The following is a 19,926-nucleotide window of genomic DNA, read 5'->3' as shown; positions in this document are numbered from 1 at the left end:
TCTCGTTCACCTCGAGGTTGCAAACAGCAGTCAGTGTTAGGTAAATGAAACACTCAAGCAGACATAAGTCTCATTAAAGCCTATGAAGGGCACCCCTAATAAAATCCTCGGCCTGACATTTCGAAGATCTCTGCTGATGGCTGACAAATTGGAGGTGCTTACAGAGAGATCCCCTGGAAGATATTTATCCCAAAGTTTTTCTTGTAGACAGCAAGAATATACTTCACTTAGGAAGATGCAGCCGATCATTTCAGCCCTCCCTTTTTTCACCACCATGACAGCAAGGCCACGGAACAGGCTATATTTCCAAACTATGAACCATGAAGGCAAACAATCCTCCAATGACAAGTAAGCGGTGGGGCCAGACAGGAAATAAGATGTCTGGATAATGCATAACAGGCTTCTCACAGCCTTAAACAATGACATGCCACTTCCATTAGAATCTGTCAAATAGTCTTTAATAGAGATGTTCAAGCACTACACCTTTTTATGAGAAGACATTAAAGAAAAGTGAGCAAAAGAAAATCACAACTTTCAAACAAACAAAAAAACAGAGTAGCTGAGCAGCATCTTTCTGAAAAGGTCAACTTGCAAATGTAAAGCATGCATAAAAGGAGAATTTAGCCACTTAAGGGTCATTATTCTGTATTGACACTGATGCTGTCCACTCTGGAAAAACAAAGCCGAGAATGTGCTTCTTTGACTCAGTGGAAAATGTATCACCCTGAAGGCATTTAAAGTTCAAGTTGTTCGTATAGTCAGTGTTGTATATCTAGATTTTAATTGGGTATACAGTATAAAAGCTATATGTAAGACTGTGTGCAATGGACTTTGGTTGAATGCAATACTTTAATTTCGAATTCAATCCAAAATACACTGCAGCAGCAGTTCACCTCACTGATAGCAAAACACAACTGCAACCTAAACTGGCATTGCATCAATAATAATAATAATAATAATAATAATAATAATAATAATAATAATAATAATGAGCTTGCATCAACCCTGACTAATATTCTCTGTGGTATACTGTAATATTTCTTGTGTGCTATAGAATTACTGATGCACCATGGTGTACTGTAACATTACTGGTGTACTGTAGAGTTACTGATGCACTGTGGTATACTGTAACATTACTGGTTTACTTTAACATTGATGGTGTTCAGTAATATTACTAGTGCACTGATGTGTACTGTAGCAACCCTGATGCACTATAGTCTGCTGTAATATTAATAGTGTACAGTACTGTAATATAATATTACTGGTGTACTGTGGTGTTCACTGTAATATTTCCAGTGTAGTGAACTGCAGCAACCCTAATGCACTAATGGTAGTGTGTTGTAATGTTACCAGTGTACTGTAGTGTACTATAAAATTAGGGGTGTACTGTACTGTGGTGTGTATTGGAACAATTTCCACTTATCAGCTATATGTCCCTACCATACTACATCCAAGCAGGGAGGCCTAACACATGCTTACTCTCTGAGAAGCCAGCCAACCACATCTTTTTCCAAAACTGTTGCTCAATCTCCATAACAACACAAGAGCAAATCGTATCCCTTTTTGCATACACAAGCTCACAGATACACAGGATTGGCTAGTATCAATGGGATTGATACTGGACAGATAGCTGGGATTTAATCAATCTCTGGATGATTCAGTGTCTCTAACTTCTGCTAAGTCTGGAGATTTATCTGGTGCATAATTCTGTATTCAATCCTTACTGACTAAATTTAGCCCAAGTCTGAATCAAAAACTTTCAAAAGAAATCCGACCACTACCACATGGACAAATTGAAATTTTCCAAATTTCATCAGCAAGTCATAATTACGCTGTTGTACAGACCCCTTTAAAAGGGTTCTGACAGCTTGTCTGCAATGTCAGGTTTCCAACAGGACGTCAGCATCGCAGAACAATAAGTCCTGATGTCACATCTAAATAGGCTTCGCTTGACTGAAAGCCTGATTGTTCCCATAAATTCTGCTTCTAATTACACCAGCAAAACACATGCCCTCTCGCCGGCCTTTCAGATGACTGTTGAAAGAAACAATGTACATAGCTGTCAAAGCACTTCGTATATTGTGACTATCTCCTGTGTCACTGTGAGGGCTTAATATACCATAATTAAACCGATGCACATGTCTATTAGCAGGGCAAGAGTAAAGCCATCAAAATGGCTTCCAGATGTCTTACCTAAAAACACTGCACTTTTAACTAGTGGAAGAGGAGCTGATGAAAAAAGTAACTCCCTAAAAGAACAAGCAAATGATTGTGAATGAAAACAAACCCATAGATATTTTGTTACTGTAGTCCTGAAGTACCACATCATTATGAATTATTATGAACTGGTCAGGGAATACCTTTAGGTAAGAGAATAAAATAAAAAATGTTTCTCATTATCAGGCAATTAAAACTCATTTATGGCTGTAAATACACAGGAGGAAAAATAGAAACATTATAATTCTCATTTTGCTGAAAAAACAAACTCCACCAGACGGAAGCATTTGCTTGAAACATTAAATACGCAGACATTCTAATGTTACACAATGCCACATTCAATTTCCATATCCGAATAATCAGGCCATTTTGGATAATCATTGTAAAAATATCAAGTGCTTTAAAATAGTTTATTGTTAAGTATTTAAGTTTGTTTTATATTGGCATCAACTTTTATAGACCAACTGTTAAACTGGATCAATGGCTAATCCACTCAAATGATACAACGTCATTATCCTCCATTGCCCCGTTAAACAGATGCGCTGTGTCAGTGTTCGTCTGAGAACACTTATTAAAAAAGTTCAGCAATTAGCCTTTTCGTGATCAGCACTAATATATCAGCTCCAAACTGTTTTGAAACGTAATAACAACAGTGAAAGCAATATGAATGAGGTGTTTTACATGTTTAAATTTAAATCAAGATCTCTTTATCCATTTAAATACCCTAAATTGGTATGCTATAACCCCCACCACACACACACACACACACACACACACACACACACAGACACGCGCACACGTTGGCAACGCCATTTTTTGCCTGTCCTGAGTCGCTGATAAAATGTGAGAGGCCAAATGAGGTTTCACAACTAGTCTAACTTCCACAACAGCAATGCAATTACCATAGCTAAGACTTTCCTGTCAGAGAGGATTAGCTACTGGTCCGGCATCGCCGTTTCTTAGGGTCGCTTCGGAGCTGCCTCTAGCCTCTCTATACAGAACTGGATGTTCACTGAGCATTTGCGTAAGAAACCCTAGAATTGACAGATGTCACCCCTTTCCTCTGCAGGCATACCTCCTGCTGTGATCAAATAATGAAGTGTTCTGCTTTATCCTTTCATTTTGAATGCACTGTTGATTCATCCTGCTGTTATCTTTAATATCGTACACTATATACACTAGATACAGACCACATATCATCTGAAGCCTTTGGCAACAATCCTCAAATCCTAGAGTATACTGGGTTGAGTTATTAACTTTGTAGGAGGTATATCAAGAAATCTCACACCAGAGCAATGGTTATTATTGTATTTTGTTACTGCTGAACAAAAAGTGTAAAAAAAATATCTTCTATGCACCAAATACTTTTGAATTTAAATTAACCAAAAAGTTTGTTGTGGAAAACACTGCCGAATAAACCCAGAAGTAAAAATGCCTGCAATGTCAGCATAGTATTAGGAATTCCAGTTCCTCTGCCTCAGCTACATCACTTAAGTCTTGACTATAAATATGCACAGAACTGATTTGTGACACCCCGAAAATCAAAGTGAAAATATTATGTAGCAGGATTGTCAACTTTGTTGAAATTTCACTGCAGCAACTCAAAATGGAACTCAAAAGTTGGAATAGCCCCCATGTATGCATGCTTGACAATGTAGGGGCATGCTCCTAATGAGACAACAGATGGTGTCCTGGGGAATCTTCTCCCAGATCTGGACTGGGGCAACACTGAGCTCCCAGACAGCCTGAGGTGCAACTTGGAAGCGTCTGATGGACCGAAACATAATATCCCAGAGGTTTTCAACTGGATTTACGTCACGTGAGTGTGGGGGCAGTCAATGGTATCAATTTCTTCATCCTCCAGGAACTGCCCGCATACTCTTGCCACATGAGGCCAGGAACTATAGATAGTGGGTGAAACAGTGAGCCCTAGAATTTTATTGATACCTAATGGCAGTCAGGGTGCCATTGTCTAGCCTGTAGAGGTCTTCGTGTCCCTCCATGGATATGTCCAGACCATCACTGACCCACTACCGAACCAGTCATGCTAAACAATGATACAGGCAGCATAATGTGTTCCATGGCTTCTCCAGACTCTTCCACGTCTTTCACATGTGCTCAGGGTGAACCTGCTCTCATCTGTTAAAAGCACAGTTCGCCAGTAGGGGACCTGCCAATTCTGGTGATCTATGGCAAATGGCAGTCAAACTAAATTGGGCAGTAAGCACAGTGTCCACTAGAGGACAATGGGTCTCATGAAGTCTGCTTCTGATTGTTTGGTCAGAGACATTCACACCAGTGGCCTGCTGGAGGTAATTTTGTAGGGTTCTGGAAGTGCACAAAGAAGCAGATACCTAATGGGTTAAAGACCTTCTACGACCCTGTCCAGCTCTTGTAAAGTATCTGCCTGTCTCCTGGAATCTCCTCCATGCTCTTGAGACTGTGCTGGGAAATACAGCAAACCTTTTGGCAATGGCATGTATTGATGTTCCACCCTGGAGGAGTTGGACTACCTATTCAACCTCTGAATTCAGGTAGATCATCATGCTATCATTACTGACCCTAGCCAGATTCAAAACTAGTGAAAAACAGTCAGAAAAGATGTGAATGGAAAAAAACCAAGTGGCTTCTGCCTGTAAACCCATTCCGGTTGTGAGGGTCCTCTCAATGTAGCCTCTCTAGTACACCTGTTGATATTTTCATCAACACCAATGCAGCTCAAACTGATTAACGACCCCCTCTACTGGAACCATGTCCTGTGGTCAGATGAGGCTAATATATTGTTCAGCAGGTGTGGTCCACCCTGGTAAGGAGTACAAAAAATTGTGGTTTTGTGTTATTGTCTTGCCTACAGTCAAGCATGGTGGTGGTATTAGTGCTGCTGATACTGGGGAGTATTTTATTAACTCACTTTTGTGAGATAATGTATATTTCCTATAAAATAGCTATACAACCAATTAAACACACATTCTCAGCTGCTATTAAAATGAGCAAAATTAATACATAGCATAGAAAGTAAATATTATAAACTCTTTGAAGTTTCATGTTTCGAGAATCCAAAATACAGAACAAACTTCTTTTAGGAAGTTTTATTATCTTTTAACTGGGCAAATGTCTGTGTTGCTCCGGTCCTCCTCCTCCTTGCTCATAGCTTCAACCTTTGTGGGTTAGTCAGATCCCAAAAAGTGGCTTTGGCCAATTTGCTTATGCAGTATACACAATATAGGATAATATTAAGTTATAACCTACAGTATATTGCCATATTTTACAGTTCTTTATATAGGATATATAGGGCAGATGGTAGCTTATTGACTTTGGATCCTAAGCTTGTGAGGTTAAATCCCAGATACACCATGCTGCCACTCCTGGGACTATAAACCAGGCCCTTAACCCTGTAGCTGCTCAGTTGTATATAAGAGATAAACGTAACTCAACCTGGATAAGATTTTAATTAAGAAATATCTCCAGTGTTAACTGTAGCTAGCTAATATAATATATCTATCTAACCAATAAGCTAACCTTTTGACTGTAACTTGTTTCCAATTATAAACATTAATTTTGACATTCATAGTCACTCAGCTTGTGTGAAAAAAAGCCTGCCTATAATTCTGGCTTACTTTTTATGTCTAAGACTGTGTCTCCTAAGATTGTAGTTTTTTCAAAATTTCACAAAACCTCAGTATCAGTATTCAAACTGTGAAATCGCACTCTGGAGACTTGAAGCTGAACTGTAAGATCTTTATTTTTATTGTGTTTGTTAGTTTTTTGGCACAGTCCTTGGATAATTCAGCTATAATAAAGATGCTTGGTTGTTTTGTATTTCTTGAGCATCAGGGTTATATCCAGATAATGGAGAAAAATGTGCGTGAAACACAAATGCGCTCGAGCAACTTCATTTTTCGTAATATTATACAAGCCACAACCAAATCCTCTCACAATAGATGATGCGTGTGGTGCTTCAAGGGTGAAACTAGCATTAAACAAATGTGTGAAAACATAATTTGTGATGCATCAACCATCTAATATATTAAGTAATAACACTGGGGGACACATATTAGGGTACAATCTAGATGGAAGATGTGTAAAATGGTAGGGATCAAAGGTGAAATCTTGTGAAAAATTGAGTGCTATAAATAAAATACCCATTTGTTTCATTGTCTGAGGAATTTCATTAGAAATGAGTGCCTCCTTTAAGGATTTATCAAGGATACAACCCTTAGCAATATGCAATGCCTATAGTGGGAAAATAAATGCCATCATTTCCTGTTGCGAGCCTCAGTTTTGTGTTAAAACGACTGATAAACATGCAACGATCTTAGAACAAGTTACAATAATTGCCAGTGCATTTACTCATTAGTTAAATATTAGAGAAGACATCTCGCTCATACCATGCAGGAAATAATGATGTTATCGCAGCACAGCCAGTTGTGACTGTGCAAACAGATGCTGCTGTCATATCGCCTCCTCTTGCGTTAGGTAATGAGATTAACTGCTGAGAGTATTCAATGTCCTGACAATCTTAAGTATTTAGCAGCTCTACTGAAAAGCGCTTTCCCCCCAAGTCACCATCTGTACATCCTATTGATTGGTCACTCACTCTTGCTTAGACAGCTGGAAGTCCCACTTTCTGTCTCCACTGATCAATACTTATCCAACCTGAGGTCCAGACTGCATTCAGTGTAACACGATGCCTTCCAACTCAACATGCATTCTGCGATTCAGATATTTACCAACATCACAGTTTTACCAAACATAGTCAACATTTTATTGCACATAAAACTCGTGCTTTTTACCACAATATTCAGTGACCTGTATTCCAATAACAGTTCTGTCATTTAAATACCAATATATGCCTGTGTGACTTATCGCTCAAAAAATTCAAGTCTCAGTGGTAGAACATGAAATGAGATCACTATATGGACAAAAGTATTGGGACACCTGATCCTTCCTGCCATATGTGGTACCACAAAGCTGGAGGCACATAATTGTCTTTGGATGTGGTTTAATAAAATTTATGTTCACTTTAACTTAGAAACCCAAACCCATACCAGCATTGCAAAGTCCCTGTGCACAAAGCGAGCTCCATTAAGATATTATTTTTAATTTATAGAATAGCTTTAATTTGTCACATATACATTACAGCAAAGTGAAATTTGTTCTTCGCATATCCCAGCTTGCTTGGAAGCTGGGGTCAGAGCTCAGGTTCAGCCATGATACAGCTCCCCTGGAGCACAGAGGGTTAAGGTCCCTGCTCAGGGCCTAAGAGTGGCAGCTTTGGCGATACCGGGGCCTGAACCCCCGACCTTCCGATCAGTAACCCAGAACATTAACCACTGAGCTACCACTCCCCGATGGTTTACATGGTTTGGAGAGGAAGATCCTGAGTAGCCAGAGTAATCAGAGTAGTCTGATCTCTTCCCTACTGAACACATTTGGGATGAATTGGAATACCCACCCCAGGCCTCCTCCCCTTCATCAGTACCCGCCTTTACTAACACCCTGTAGATGATGAACACAAATGTCCACAAACACGCTCCAAAATCTAGTAGAACAGCTTGCCAGAATAGTGGAGGGAAATTGGGACTGAAGGTGGAATACGATGCTCAAAAAGTGCATGCTACACTTATGACCAGGTGTCTGCAATTTATTGGCATACAGTGTACATGTTCATTCGAAATGTTTTCTGCCAATCATTATATACTATTATATATTAGGGATTTTATTATAGTGTAAGTGTGGCCAATCTAAGGCTCTTTCCACTCTCAAGATTCAGGCCTTCCACCTGGTTAACCCCTTAGTCGTCAGGGCCGCGCCCGCCCGACGATATCCCAGTGTTCTCAGGTGTTAATGTTTAGCAATAGATTAAATAAAAAGGGAGACGAGTAAACATGACTGACTATACATCATTCTAAAGGTCTAAGCTTCAAGCAGCAATTTCAGATCCCTGTTTTTTAATGAAAAACGTATAACGAATAAATTTGCTGTAATAACGAGTCACAAACGAGTCACTAAATTGTGTATGTAGCCATTGTTGTCAGGAACTGTTAACATTTAAAGTTAGGTAGGGCATTTCAGCTGTGAGTCTTAAAATTTGAGCTGGGTGGGGTGGTGATGGGCGAACCAGACATAGTTTTAGATAAATGTTTGTAGGAATCAAATTTTTCATGATATTTTTATTCAATTTAAAATATAAACTCATGAGACACATTGCTTTTAACTCAGTACTTTTCTGAGTTTATATTCATGGTTCCAATTCCACTTCTGACATGGCAAAGTTTTGTCGCTCTGAATAAAAGTGTCTAAATGCCATTATTGTAAATCCTATCCAGCAATTTCTATTAGCCCTGCCAACTCCTTTTGTTTTTATTTACATTTGCTTTATCAATGTAATTACAGAGAAATCTAAGTTCATCTTTAAATAGACTTTAAATAAAAGGTTGAATCAATCCTTCTCAACACCTTTTAAATAATGCTTATAATGATTGTTTTCTTTTAACCAAAACCCCACTGTTCGGTTTTGCAACATTATGAAACCTTGTGTTACCCCCACCCCTCAGGAAATTCTACACAACTCAAAATGCACAGCATGTATGGTTAACTTCTTGCATTTGGGTCGATTCGGGGTCGAATTGTTTTCTTACTGCAAATGAACCGTGTTTGAATTCACTTGGAACTCAGGCCAGTCTCCTTTACTTGGACTGTCTCGGACCACTTGTTTTTGTCCTGAATGAAATTGCTATGCTCTCACCTGCACAATCGAACTGCAACAAGCAGCAGCAGCAAAAAAACAAAACAAAACCGGGTTCTATGCATCCATACTAAACGCTCAATGGGGAAAAAAAATAAAATAAAAACTCGCCTTGACTACTGTCTTCAATCATCTCCTGTGCTTACCCGAGCATCAACGCTGTGATTCGTAAAGAATTTCTCAGATAAGCTTTAACATGGAAAACTGAACACTGATTGTTCAGGAAGAGTGAGAGTGTTAATACGAGCCACATTAAAGATTCCAATAATTCTGATGCAACAGAGGGACAAGACCTAGTACTATTCCTGGATGGCTCATGTGTGACCAAAAGCCAATGGATTTATTTTTATTTTTATTTTTTTGGATGTACTCTATGTGCTCACCCTTTAAAAAAAAGGCCGATTTAAAACGCAGCAGTGAAGCGACTACAGGAGGAAATACTTTAATTCCACAAGGAGGAATATCTGGAAACTGAATGTACAGAGTTGTTTGGCTTTGTGTGCCTATGTCCAGATAACAAATGAAACACTTTAGAATTTGATTCAGTAATAGGCAGTTAGGTGTTCACCGGGTGCTATTTGATTTGATGTTCAAATGCTTCTATTGTAACAGTAGTAGGTCTCCAGCTAGATCTCGCTACAGTTATTAAACCGACTGGTGCAGAAATCACAACTCCCCTGCAGCTCACAGGCAAGCTAGCATCAAACTCAACAAAAAAGGCAAGAATTCCTATTCAGAGTGTTAACAATGTTCAAAAATGATGACGATGTTTGCATTCGAGCGGGTATGCATTTTGGGGGGCTGCCATTTGTGTTCTTAAATTTATCAATATCATGCATTGGTTGCCAGATTTTCACACATATCTGAGTAAATCAGGGGATTATGCGAAAGATTATTATTATTACTATTATTACTATGCGGTAAGATTTAGTTAGATTAATATAATATATGATTACAATAAGAGCAAATATTTAAAATAAAATCCTATATTCTGGGCAGATATTATGTCTGTAACAATAAGGAAGATCCTATCTTAACGATAAATTGTATAATTGTTGTCCACCACTAGGAAACATACTTCAGTTTTTTTTCTAAAGCATTGCATATTACTTTTTACTCCACCCCATTTCAGGAAAACATGCCGTTCCTTTCTACTTTGTAGTGACATAAATTGTGTTAAATGATAACCAGAGTTCTTGAAGAGGTTGTGTGGAGTAAGCATTCTCTTATTGTTTGTCTGTAAGAATGGAAAACTCAATCCTTAAAGATATGAGGTGCAAGAGAATGAAACTTTTAATTTATTCAAATCTAATTCTCATTGTTTACTACAGGATTGTGTACTTCATCCACCACTGCAAATTTCTCAGTTTAACATGACAAGAGCTAAAGCTGCAAACCTGGAAAATAGCATTTGATGTAGAAAATCCAAAATTATGAAGAAGAAACAGACTAATATTCTGTACACAACAACAGCACAATGGGGTTTTAAAGGAATGGAAACGGATTCGTTGGTGAAAAAAAATAAATAAATAAATAAAAATAAATAAATAAATAAATATATATATATATATATATATATATATTTTTTTTTTTTTTATTATTATTATTATTTTTTATTTACTTAGTAAATAAGACTCCCAACGTAGTGTGACAACAACATACGTGGGTAAAATGTTTCACTGCTTATTTTCAATTTAGTCCATGTTAATGAAGCAACTGCCAAGTCCAAATTGCTTGTAAATGAATTCTTTCTTGAGCAATAAAAGTCTTTTAGAATCTGACGGTTTGGAATGAATAACTTGTGCTGGTGTTTTTGTTAATTAGGTTCTTTTGTTTGTCTGTTTTTAAGGGTTTTTTTTAAGGCCACTTCAGACACAATTCAAATGATTAATGAATTCATAAACATATTAACAATATAAATAATATTGGCATTAAGTGTAGTTTACAGTATTTAAGTATATTTAAGTGCACTGCACATAGATTGTCAGGTACTCGAGCCAATATTGTGTAACTCAACCAAATATTGTGTCAGAATCACAGGAAACTGAGACACACCTGTAGCATTTAGGTCTGCAGTTAAAATAAGGTTGGAATACTGAATTCACAATTGTTTTATTAACTCCAATTATGCAATGCATAAATTCATGCAGATACTGAAGTCAAGAGCTTCAGTTAATGTTCACCTCAGAATGGGGGAAAAATGTGACACAAATGACAATGAACCTGACATGGTAATTGGTGCCCGATGAGCTGGTCTGAGTATTTCAGAAACTGATGATCTCATGAGATTTTTTAACACACACAACAGTGTCTAGAGTTTACACAGAATGGTGCAAGAAACAGCCAGTGAACAGCAGTTCAGTGGGTGGAAATGTCTTGTTGATGAGAATGGCCAGACTGGTTCAAACTGACAGGAAGGCTACAGTGACTCAAATAATCATGCTTTACACTCATGGTAACCAGAAAGGCATCTCAAAATGCACCACATGTCAAACCTTCAGGTGTCTGGACTACAACAGCAGAAGACCACATCAGGTTCAACAAGAATCTGTTGCTACAGTGGGTACAAATTCACTAAAACTGGACTGCTAAAGAAGAAAACTTTTTCTGGTTTGTAAATGTCTGATTTGTAACTTTGTTTTAAAGTTTTATTGAACTTTCACCCACTAGACCCTTACATTTTTGTTCCTCTGCTCCACACCGAAGTGAAGATGAAGTGAGGCTCTTGAAATCGGCATGAAACGTGTCTGATTTTATCCACTATGCTGCTGCTCCATGATTGGCTGATTGAATAACTGCATGCATGAGCATGGATACTGTGTACAGATATTCCTATTGGAAAAAAAAAGGAAAACGGATATGGAGAATAAAACCAGGACAAGCAATTCAATTATAATCAAATAAATAAATATGCACATGCTAATTTCGAAAATAATATCATTACCTCATCCAAACTTTCAGTGATTTGACTCATGTCCTGCCTAGCATCTGGAAAGAAGACCACCAAGACCACTCAGTGATATTGTAATGGCCAATAAAAAACTGGGTTTATGTATTTTCCCACAGGGCTTAAAGTGTTTTCTTTGATTTGAGGCATAGAAAAAAAAAACAAGAAGAGTACAAACAGAATAAGGACTACAGAGTTTGTGCCACCAGTTGCTAAGTGGGTCAGATCACGCTGAGATTCATGCACCCTCACATGGAGTTCATGGATTTCTTTAGTGTGTTTCATGAAATGTGGTGATATGAGCTATAGATATAAATCAGCTGCAAATTAAAAATGAGCTGAATGCAATGTTTAACTCAGTGCACTGTACATGATATCAATACGAGACCGATTTCATTAAAGCGTTCCTTTTTGAATGCCATCAACTGGCAACAAGCAGATAAACTTGCAACTAAACTTCATAATGCACTTTAAAAAGAGAAATTCCTCATAAAAAAAAAAAAACATCTCTCATAAACGAACAAGGTTACATCAGTGGCACTGGTGTAAGTGCAACACTACATCACTGTTATTTGTTTTCTGCTGCTAGATGAAATAGTCCATTATCCACTGGATGCCCTGAAAAACAACATAATTTGATCTGTGTTTTTTTTTTTTTTCCCTCATCCATTCTTGGTTGTTGCCAAAATTTAATCAGTGCGTAACTAGAATAGACAATGCGGCTCTTTCCGTGAAAGACAGGGCAAAGAGAAACAATGACATATTTATCGTAGCAGACATGAACTCGCGTCCTCTCATCATATTCGCCTCTCATTATCCGGGCTGCTGTCATGAATGAGGCATTCTCTGTCCCTTCAGCCTGCATCTCATCTGCTGCCTCTCATCTAATTCTCTCTGTTGTGTCCTGATGACCACACACAAACACCCTTTCCTATTTTTTTTTTTTGTTGAAAGAATCAATACTTAAGATGTTCTTGTAAGATGCTCATAATTGAAAATGAACTGTTAGTAGTGAGGTAACAGGTATAAAAAAAATTGGTATTCTGTGCATGTCAGATGGCTGAGCAAAAATATTTGTGATTTTAAAACGTATTTGTTGAGTGAAAGTTTAATAAAAAGACTTGTCACATCGCTAACATTGTTTCTAAAGAGGTTGAACCATTTCAAATGTAAACACAATCATTTTAGTTATGTATTTATAACATTTCCATACATTTGAAACTGGCATAGTGGTGAATTGAATTTAATCGCAGTCACACCATGTACGTAATATTCCAACTCGTCTTATAACAAATTATATTAGTTTATTAAAAGCAGCAAAGCAAATTAAAATATCATATTACGGTATTCTTGATTTGACTAGCACAGGTTCTGAAAATCACTGATCTATCTCTTAAATCTGATATATACCATAAATATGTTATGTTATACCTCACATATCCCTTGCTTAGAAGTTTTTACACATGCTATTTACCAAAAAGAAAAAAAACAGCCTGTTTTAGGAAGCTACAAGCAAATATAATAAACGTACACCATGTGTCTTATAATCACTAGAGATTTCGAAATCAACTCATTTTCCCAGTAAGTTAACAGTGAATACCCTTCACCTCAGATACATTAACGTCTGCGATGACTGTAATGTAGTATACTTAATGTCCATTATTTAGCAATTACAGACTGTGTTATATGTCAGCGGATAATGAAAACCTAATGAGCTAAATAAAATTGTACAGCTTTAAATAGACAAATAAATGACTTCTTTAATTTATTATTACTGGGTCCCAGTACGCCTACTTATACGATCAACTCAAAGTATTTACTTTTGTGTATTTACTTTGTTTAAGTGTGTGTAAAATAAGGTACATACAATTGAGTGTGTACTAAAGGAGTACACACTGGTACACAGCCGTATAGTTACTCACGCTGATACAGTGATACAATTTCTTATTGTGTTCCAGCTTTTCTTCTTTCATTGTTCATTAAAAAACTTAATACTACAGAATTGAGCTATTCCTTTAATTTCTTTCCCACATTTTATTTACAACACTCACAAATGAGTCTTGTGACAAAACACTGCCCTTAAGTACATTTTGGAAAAGTTTTACTGCACTACTTTTTTTTTAATGTAATATCCGACTTTTTCTCACTATATTAGAGAAAAACACTCCGTTCTTTGCTACTCCGAAGTGAATAAATAAATAAGGACCTGCCCTAAGACCACAAGTGTAACCCCACAGTTCAATAGAAAGAAAGGTTTTTATATCATTTTTATACCTAAGTCCATTCGGAAGCAAGTTCTGTACTTTTACTCAAGTAGAAAAGTAAAAGGAATATATTTAAGCTGCTGGTGTAATACTGAAGCAGCACATTTGTACTATAATTTAGGTACAGGAATAGTGTATTTCAACCACCACTGTAAATAGTAGACCACCAGGGTGCTTTTCAGAATCCTCACTTCAAAAACCTACAACTTGGTACACACTAATTCTAATATTAGAATCTACTTAGGAGGAATCTAAACAGTTTTGTGATACATTGGATATTAGTCCTAGATCTTAGCAGATTCCTATATAAACAACTTGCCCTTTTTTTTCTTCATTTTCTTTTAGGTATTACATTAACGGATCCCTGGTGGTCTAGTGGTTAGCATGCGGTGCTCTCACCAACCCCAGCCATTAGGGTTGCACAAGCCTTAGTGCCAGTCCCAAACCCGAATAAATGGGGAGGGTTGCGTTAGGAAGGGCATCCAGCGTAAAAACATGCCAAATCAAACATGCGGATGGTCCGCTGTGGCGACCCCTAACGGAAGAAGCCGAAAAGAAGGGTTTTTTTATTAACGGACTGCGATGTGTCATTTTTTTCTGTCCTTCGCTCCTAATGTATCTAATAAAACAGATGACTGATGAAGGGTGATGGAAGTCTTGCACTATTACAACTCTCATTCTGTACTGATCTGACACATGACCTGAAACTAATACAAAAAACGAATGTTTGGCCGGTTTACAGCTAATGATAGCGATTACACATTATGTTTAATGGGATGTCTGTGATACGTTTGATCAGACTGATTTGTGCAGGATGATGAACAAAGAAATGACCTAGTAAGGAAATGACTGCTATAAACATTGCAGCTCGGTTTAAAACCTTTGTGCGCGAACACTGTATCATTAGTCACCAGGCAGGTTAGAATCTAGAAAAATGGTTCATTTCTATAATTTAGCTTAACTGAGTCCTTTCAAATACATATATTACAATAATAACAGTTTTGGATAAACCCAACCGAGCAGCTCAGTTGAAACCATTTCACCCGTGTAGGCTACAGCTACTCTAACACGAGCCAGCTGGATTTCCGCCAACCAAAAAAGCATATGGAATACTTTAAGCTTTCTATATTGACAGCTTTAATGGTTGGAACATGAAAATGTTTTTTATTTAAGGAAAGCAACAAGAATTTAAAGCACTTTCAGGCGAACCACAGGGTTTTTTCCATGTTGACTTTCTCATACTGGACCAAGAAGTCACAAGACTAATTCATCTGTTTTTCTTCCCTGTGGCACTTTGAGGCAGCTAAAAAGTTATATATAAAAAAAATTGTATCAGGGTACTATTATTCATAATATTTTAAGTCAAAAACACTGCAGGCAGAAATAATACATTTTAATCATTTTAATCAGTTCTTATATTATATATCACTTTTACTTGCCTTTAACTTGAACATCATTCCAGTTCATCTCAAAAGTGTTCAATAGGCATTGAGGCCAGAGCTCTATAGCTGTTTGGGGAAGAACCACATACGGCTGGAAAAGTCACATGTGCCAATACTTTTGTCCATATAGCATATTATATAATTGCTTAAGTAGAAGCTTTTAAACACAGAGAATTTTTAACACAATTTGTTGATGCTATATTCAGAATCACCTTTTCTTTTATTTAACCTGAACTTTTCATTCCTATTCTTATTCACAAGGCAATTAGAAAGAAATTTCCCCAAAGTGCCTGTGCTTCATACAGAAAATAATATTCTGTATGAAGATTTTTAAGATTTAAAACAGAAACATTATACAAGAACAAGAAATTATATTTCAAACCACTTTTCTGTGAGTCTTTCTCCTGAGATAATCCTTGCACTAGATTTATTACTTTATTAAGTATGCAAAATGACACACAGTTAATTACATGCTGTACATCCAATATGTGAAAGCAGATTCTTGGCATAATATACATTTTAGATTTATAAGTATCTACAAAAAGTACTTGCAAGAATATCAGCATCGGGGTATCACAGATTGATTTGCGACACAAACAATTTCAAATTTCAAGGGAACCTCGCTGTGAAAATCTCGCAAAATTCTTCCAGATGAGGCTCAGACCTTTCAGTTTCAACCGAACGACTGCTTGTGAGAATATATATCATTGGAAAAAATGTTCTAGAAATACTAATAATACACCCCATTTTATTTCAGAGGCACACGATCTCAAAAGCCAGAAGTGTGGTTATAATGATTATATATGACAACGAAGCCAAGTACTCAGTATAACTAAAAAAATGTGAGCGCAATATAGCTTTAAAAAGTCATTAATACAGTGAATGTTAGTGACATTTTGGGAAGAAAACTGTATGACCAAATCGTATCTTGGTAGTAAAAAATTAATCCCAAAGAAGCGAAACTCACTTTTTTTTAACTCATCAACTAGCTGGACAGCTAACATTAATTTGTGCATTTTTGATGAAAATGTGTTCTTAAAAATGACAAAAAAATTATGTTTCTTCCTCATTTTTATCATCCTTTCATCCATCTTCATCTGATGAACTAGTCAAGAAGATATTTTCCTCAAGTCAAGTCAAGTTTATTTCTATAGCGCTTTTCACAACAGACATTGTTTTAAAGCAGCTTTACAGAAATCAACAGTTAAGGTGAACGGTGTGTGTTTATCCCTGATGATGGCGACTGTGGCAGGAAAAATCTCCCTTTAGATGTTACGAGGAAGAAACCTTGAGAGGAACCAGACTCAAAAGGGGAACCCATCCTCATTTGGGTGACACCAAGAGTGTGAATATAAACCTTTAACAATACAGAACACTGGAGAGTGAGAACTAAACTGTTTTCCTGAAGACTATGCTTTGACATGTTTGCTGATGAGGCTGTTAAGTGGAGAATATTAATGATTATAAGGTAAGAAGTGACATTTGACTTGAATGACACACACACACACACACACACACACACACACACACAATGACACATTGATACACTAAAACGTTGCCAGTGTGGTTACAGGGAATATAAGCGCTTTCAGAATGCTTCTCGACCCAATCAGATTAGTGAAGCGAAACTAACTGCTTATATGATTTTCTTTATATGTATTTTTGTAATATTGTCACTCTGGGTGATTTTTCTACACTGGCTTTCAGATGTTTAGGGGTTTTCTGACAGAGGTAGAGCTCACAGTGCTGGGTGAGTCAGGTTTCCTTCTTACACTAAACCTGTTGATGGATTACATGCCAAACCAGAGCAAATCCCTCAAGTCCACTTCTACTGATGCTGAAATCGGGCACTACAAATGGAGAGATGGAGGGATGGAGGGGGAAGGAGCTGTTTTGTCTTCTGGTGTCTCTTTTGGATCCACAGGGGTCAGAAAAACACGTCGGTGAAAAGCCACGTCTCGCGTGCGCACGCACTGGGAGTCAGAAGAGAGAACGACAACAGGCGCCCAGATGCGCGAATAACGGCGAGGAAAAGATGCGCGCGTGCCTGCCGGCGTGACCGAACATCTGGAATTGGGGTTTAAAAAAAAAAAAAAAAAAAAAATCCAGCTGATTGATTGATTTGTTGTGTTGTTTTTTTTGTTTGCTTTTTGGCAATACGACTTTACTGAGAGCTTTTATACCTTGGCGACTTTGAGTTATTCCCGTTCTCTCAATCCAGTCCCGGAGTTTATTCACACACACACACACACACACACACATCAATAAATAAGACTTCAAAGCGAAAACAGCGTGTAAACACAAACAACACGTTTCTAAGACTTCGTGCACACACACGCGCGCGCGCGAGACCACACACAAACACACACACACACACACACACACACTTGGGGAAACGCCGCAAATTAAAACATCCGCGCGCAGCTTCTTCACCTCCGCGCCGTAAACGTGGTTTTATTAGCGCTTCCTCTATTGACTGACGCGCAAACCCGCATTACCGCCGAAGTGCTGCAAACTTTCGAGGCTTACCTTCAGGCAGAAAAGCTGTAAAAACGAGACAGGTGAAGAAGAGTGTGAGAGAGAGAGATCCGCTCGCCAAGCTCGCCATGTTGAACACCTGCTCCAGACTGGCGGCGCTAAATCACCTAGAGACGCTCTGGAGGATAATGAGATGCGGAGAAGAAGGAGGAGGAGAAGGAGGAGGAGGAGGAGGAGGATGAGGAGAAACAGGGAAACCATACACACCATACACCATAAGGGATGGGCGATAACACTCATTTACATTTCGATTCGATACCTAGTACTTTTAAAAACGCCGATACCAGTCACACTTCTTTAAAGACATTATTACATTAATATTATTATTATTAAATAAATAAACTCCAATGCACATGAGTTCTCTTTTGTTTCATTTATTGTAATTCATCATTCATTTTAATTGTGTAAAAAAAAATATACAAAATAAATTTGACTGAAAAAAAATGAATAATAGAATGCTGAAATATTTTTCTTTAGAGTCTGAAATTCAACAAAAAAAAAACAATAACATTAAATAATAATAGGGATGCGTTTCAAGCACCACCAATAAATCCGAAGGTGACACCGAGATCCCAATATCCCAAAAGTACTGCTGAAATATTTCCTATTTATGAATTTTCACATATGTATGTAGATATACTTATCTATCTATCTATCTATCTATCTATCTATCTATCTATCTATCTATCTATCTACACTGCACATTAATACCGCAGACATCCAAACAATAAAAGAACATATACTGTATGAAATTTTGTTGTCAATTCCATCCAAAAAACATGTAAACCCAGAATATGTTTTAGATAAACGTGTGTCCAAACGTTTGACCGGTACTGTATATACAGTATAATATATATATTTATATTATATATTGTAATTTTTCTGTAAAACAATATAACCATAATTGTAAATTCCTCTTGATAAAACATTGATCTGCCTTTTCCCTTTACATTGTATTGTTAAACTGTGGCACATATGTGTCAAAAGATGCAAAATAAATACTGAATGAAATATTTTTATGCCCATTCATAATTTGTGTCTGATTACATCCACCGTAGATAGTAAAAAATAAATAAATAAATAAATAAATAAATAAATAAATAAATAAATAAATAAATATTATTAACTAACATGACATGCATTTTTGAAAACACATGGCTGTGAATGAACACATTTAGGTTATGAGTTAATATAATAAAAAATTTCTTGTGCTTATGAATAAAAGCATTAAGGTCAATAGTTAAGTTTGGAAAACGGCTGTGTTATGAAGCAGGGGGAGAGTGGGGTACGCTGTCAGAGGGCTCAGTTATCAATGCTGCTCCTAATACAAAGGTGCTTACTTGCTTGACTTCTATTTGAAGTCAATTTCCTGTTCACTTGGGGCCAAAGTCACTCTAAAATAAATCAGAAGGCTTCATATTATGTCATATTAAAATGAAATTAGGCCAGTCCTTAGTACCATTTAATAAGCTTTATTGAAATTTCAATTTCAGGTAGCTCTGTATCTCAAGTAAAATCTCATTAAATTACCAACCTGAAAATCCATGACACAAGGAATTTTTTGGACACACTCATGCATATTAACATTTCATTGAGCAAAAGAAAAGAAAGTTAATTGGATAAACAAATTAACTAAGCATCATATACCATCCCACTTTCTTACAGTACCATTCAGTATATTTCAGTTCATATTGTAGCTGGAACTACATTTTAAGACCAGAGTCAAGCATTCAACAATGATATGGCATAAAATATCTAATCCATCTATCA

At 37.0% G+C, this 19,926-nt stretch overlaps 1 protein-coding gene across 3 annotated transcripts in view; it reads right to left on the bottom strand.

Annotated features, from left to right (window-relative positions):
- The window catches only part of cadm1b (cell adhesion molecule 1b), a 191,687-nt gene extending 173,190 nt beyond the window's left edge, over positions 1–18,497 (bottom strand). For all 3 annotated transcript variants that reach the window (XM_046862774.1, XM_046862777.1, XM_046862776.1), the window contains exon 1: positions 18,148–18,497. In XM_046862774.1, the coding sequence (XP_046718730.1) occupies positions 18,148–18,226 (79 nt within the window). In that variant the 5' untranslated portion in view covers positions 18,227–18,497. The remainder of the gene's footprint in view (positions 1–18,147) is intronic.
- Between the last annotated feature and the right edge of the window lie 1,429 nt (positions 18,498–19,926).

Source organism: Silurus meridionalis, chromosome 12 (genome assembly GCF_014805685.1).
Source record: "Silurus meridionalis isolate SWU-2019-XX chromosome 12, ASM1480568v1, whole genome shotgun sequence".
In the NCBI taxonomy this organism is placed as follows: Eukaryota; Metazoa; Chordata; class Actinopteri; order Siluriformes; family Siluridae; genus Silurus; species Silurus meridionalis.
The sequence above is the reverse complement of the archived record's forward strand: the minus strand, read 5'-3'. Positions and strand labels throughout refer to the sequence as shown.